Source organism: Varanus komodoensis, unplaced genomic scaffold (genome assembly GCF_004798865.1).
Source record: "Varanus komodoensis strain SLA01 unplaced genomic scaffold, ASM479886v1 scaffold94, whole genome shotgun sequence".
NCBI lineage: Eukaryota > Metazoa > Chordata > Lepidosauria > Squamata > Varanidae > Varanus > Varanus komodoensis.
This window is the reverse complement of record NW_025336646.1, coordinates 1752068-1755800: the sequence shown is the minus strand read 5'-3', so window position 1 is coordinate 1755800 and position 3733 is coordinate 1752068. Positions and strand designations below refer to the sequence as shown.

At 47.3% G+C, this 3733-nt stretch overlaps 1 gene segment (V, D, J or C); it reads right to left on the bottom strand.

The window, feature by feature from the left end:
• Window positions 1–2349: 2349 nt before the first annotated feature.
• On the bottom strand, window positions 2350–3427 carry LOC123017512. The segment is given in 2 exon segments: window positions 2350–2717; window positions 3366–3427. Coding segments are annotated over 2 exon segments (429 nt in total).
• Window positions 3428–3733: the final 306 nt, after the last annotated feature.

Sequence of the window (3733 nt, the reverse complement as noted above, 5' to 3'; positions counted from 1 at the left end):
TGCAATTAAAAACTGCCCATCCTCCCAGTTTTTCCCCTTTTGGCCTCTGAGGGTGGGAAAATGGCTGGGGGTGGAGGGATACTTGGGTCCTAAAGGTGGCCTGCAGTAGATGTTAATCATCCCTCTCCCTGCGCAGTAGACAACACTGCAAGGCTGTTAGAAGCTTTGCATTCTCCATCACACACGCACACGACCTGCAGAACGGGGGCCAGTGATGCGTTGCAGTGGCTTCTGCACTGGCAGAGCAGGGGATGATGGCACTCTCTGTATGAAACAAGGCCTGAGCTAGAAAGAGCCAACTACTTCCTTTTGACAGCCCAGTTGCAGTTATGCTTAAACTTCCTGCATTTGCCCTTCCTCATGGGAGATGGGGGAAACTGTGGCGAAAGAAACCAAGGAGTCCTGCTGCTAGTCGAGGGAAGTGTGAATCCAGCCCACTTCTGGTGGTTTCTTCATTCATCTAGAAAAGGCACAGTATGTAACGGCGGCATAGAAATGTTTTAAATAAATAAATATTTGTCTCAGACCTTTTCCCATTAGAACTTTTCAGCTGACTAACCCTACCTGAAAAACAAACCAAGAATAATACAAATAAATGATAACAGCTAAGTGGCACTTACACAGAGGCTCCAATATATATTTTTAAAAGGGAAAGAAGGGGAATAACACAAGATGTGGATGTAGCACCACCTGAGACATTGCTTGGCACACTGAGACCACGCCTTGCATGCCAGGAGGACTGTACATTAGTGGACCGTCGGCACAGAGGGATGCACCCACTGTAGAAGCAGCCCTTGCTGCAGCAGCATCTTCGCCGTACTGGAGGCCGTGCCCAGAAGGCCCAGCCACGCAAGGCCTCTTTGCACATGCAAGGACTAAATGGAGGAATCCATTCCAGATTCCACCATTCATAAAACCTGGGCCCAGCGCAATCAATTTACTCCTGGCTTGCCGTTTTTTTCCTGGAGCAAAAACTTGAGGTTCCCCTCATCCCAGTCTCAGGCTTGTCAAGTAGCAGCAGGCAGAAGGGGATCCAGAGAATTTCAGTCTTGAGTTTCTCATATAAGTTTAGTCAATGCGGTTCTACGTACCCTGAAAAAAAAAAACATTTTGATGGACTTAGATCACCGCACATGGCACTTCAGCCAAAGAAACCTAAGCGGCCATATGCATTGTGTACCAAAGTGCATTCTCACAGTGCTGGGCAATGAAATGCTCAAGCACAGAAGCAAGAACATAATATGCAGTTATGAATTTTGTTATTTCCTGGCGATAGGGCATGCAAAATACCCCCAGCTTTAATATGCAACCTGCTTTGCTTTGCTTCAGTGTATGTCTCTCTCTCTCTCTCACTTCCCTTCCTCTCTTTCTCCCATTTTGTGCATAAGTACATAACACAGAAGATGTATGGCTGTCGTAGACTTGCCCCTCCCATACATGCCTGCCCAGTAAGAACCAGTAAAAAGAAATGTGTGATGCACCCCATCTGACTCAACATTTCCCTAACCCTGCAAGCTGTAATCCTGCAAGCTGGACCATGGGACAAACAAAGGCTAAAGAACACATTGCATCATGAACATCTTTCCCTATATATAACTGGCCAGATGCATGGAAAAGATGTGGGTTGGTGGCACTCCCTCTGTCCTTCCCCACTGACGACAAACTGAACACACATCTGGAACCCTTTGAACATGAGAATCCGGGGATGGTGAGTGGAAGAGTAAAAGCAGAACATTCTGCTGCTGCTTAGCTACAAATTGCCCCTTCCAACATTGCTTGTGGGAAGATATAATCCATTAGGTTTTCCCTAGACACATCTGCATGCCGTGTGCAATGGGATGAAACATGAAATGGAGTGGAATGAAACATATCCATGGTGCTCCATGGTAGGGAACTTATTTTGGGAATGGAGTCTGGCACCACGGCATGCCCTTATGCAGCTTGGAATAAAAGCCGCGATGGATGAAGAAGCCCACTGACATAGAAATCATCTGCAGACACACATCACCATTCCAAATAGCACCTCGCATCCATGTTTAAACCAAAGTTTCTCTGAATTTTCTGCCAGTGTCCTGAAGCGTGCATAAAGGCAGCTGGTAGACCATGAAAATTTGATCTGCATAACAAGCAAAGATTCTGCATAATGAGCAAACCTGCCTGCCTAAATGCGGTGGGTTACAACATTACAACCGTAACCCTGACACCACTGTATCACAATGCAGTTTTATTTGCACATTGTTTTAAGCACAGATGTACAAGAAGATAAACTGTGGCAGGAGAGCGCCGTGGGTGAGATTACAATTAAGCTGACTGGAGAGTGGCAGCAGCTGCCTTTCCTGTCTGCTGCAGCTAGCTGAGGATGGGGGGAGTCCAGCGCAGTTCGTGTGCAGCTGTGAGACAGGGAGCTCTCGCTGTGCCTTTACTGGTTGCACAGAAATACACTGCAGAGTCTCCAGCCTGTCCTGGAGGAGTGGTCAGCGACGCATGTTTCACATCTGGTCTCTTTATCGTGTAGTTCGTCATCTCCATATTTGGATCATTTCCCTCAACAGAGTAGCCGACAAGCTGCAGCTGCTTCTGCATACTGTTGCTCTCCTGCCGATACCACAGGATGGTTAAGAATGAAGAATCGTCATGTTCGCAGTTGATGCTTGTCTGGATCCCGGCCTGGACAATTTTGAACGGCTCCTGTCTCACAGTAACCCCACAGCAGAGACCTGCAAAGACCTGAGATGTGAACGAGGCCCATTACAACTGGGGACCCTGCTTTGCTTGTGAGTCACAAGGGAACTCCAAATTCCCCTTAAGGTTGACACCCCTTTCTCATACCATTCCGACTAACATTTTTGCCAACTCTTTGCCCATATTCAATCAGAGAGTGGCCCATGAAATTTCAGCAGCAATTAAATCACCCCAACATTTTCCAACCTATCCTTGTATCCACTTTTTTCTAGTTCTCCTACCAAGCCATCGCTGAGTATTCCCCACAGCACCACACTGCTGCTGCAGCCACTGGGAATCAAGTCTGCTCTTACTTGCCTGGCCCAATTCTGGGCTCAGCTTCTCGGTCCTACAACACTCTGCATAACACTCAGCCTGGCTTTTACATGTACGTGGGCACATAGCAGGGTGACAGCCCCCTCTCCTGCCCAGGAGGATCCTTAATTAAATCTTTTCATGCTTCTCCCGTCATTTAACAAAGCTTCCTCAGTCCTCCTCTCTATCTTTTCTTTCTTCTTCACCAGTTGGTCTTCTCAGCCACAACTTCCCCTGACTGCTGCAAGCAGTTTCCAACCTCCCTGATCTTGACAGATCTCTCCTAAAATCATCACTCTACACCACAGGTATCTTTTCACCCTTTCTACCTGCCAGAAGCAGCAAGCCAACTGAGACCCCCAGCATCTTCCTCCTTGTGGCCTGGTACATGAAATACACTCACACTCTCTCTCTCACACACACACACGCAATGTCTGTTGCACCCAAATGCCTGACTGGAGTTCCATGAAGGAGGAGGCTCACTCAAGCATCTGACTGGTTGAGGGGATGACTGTAAAACCATCCAGCCAATGAGGCAGAGCAGCTGCGCATCCACAGGGAGGAGGGACTTATTTCTGCTGAAGTTGAATCATCTTCATTCGATGGGTTAAGTCATCTGTTAAGAGCTTATCAAATCTGAATGCATTAGCAATCCTACTTTGATAACATCTCTTGAGTGAACTACAAGGCATCTAAA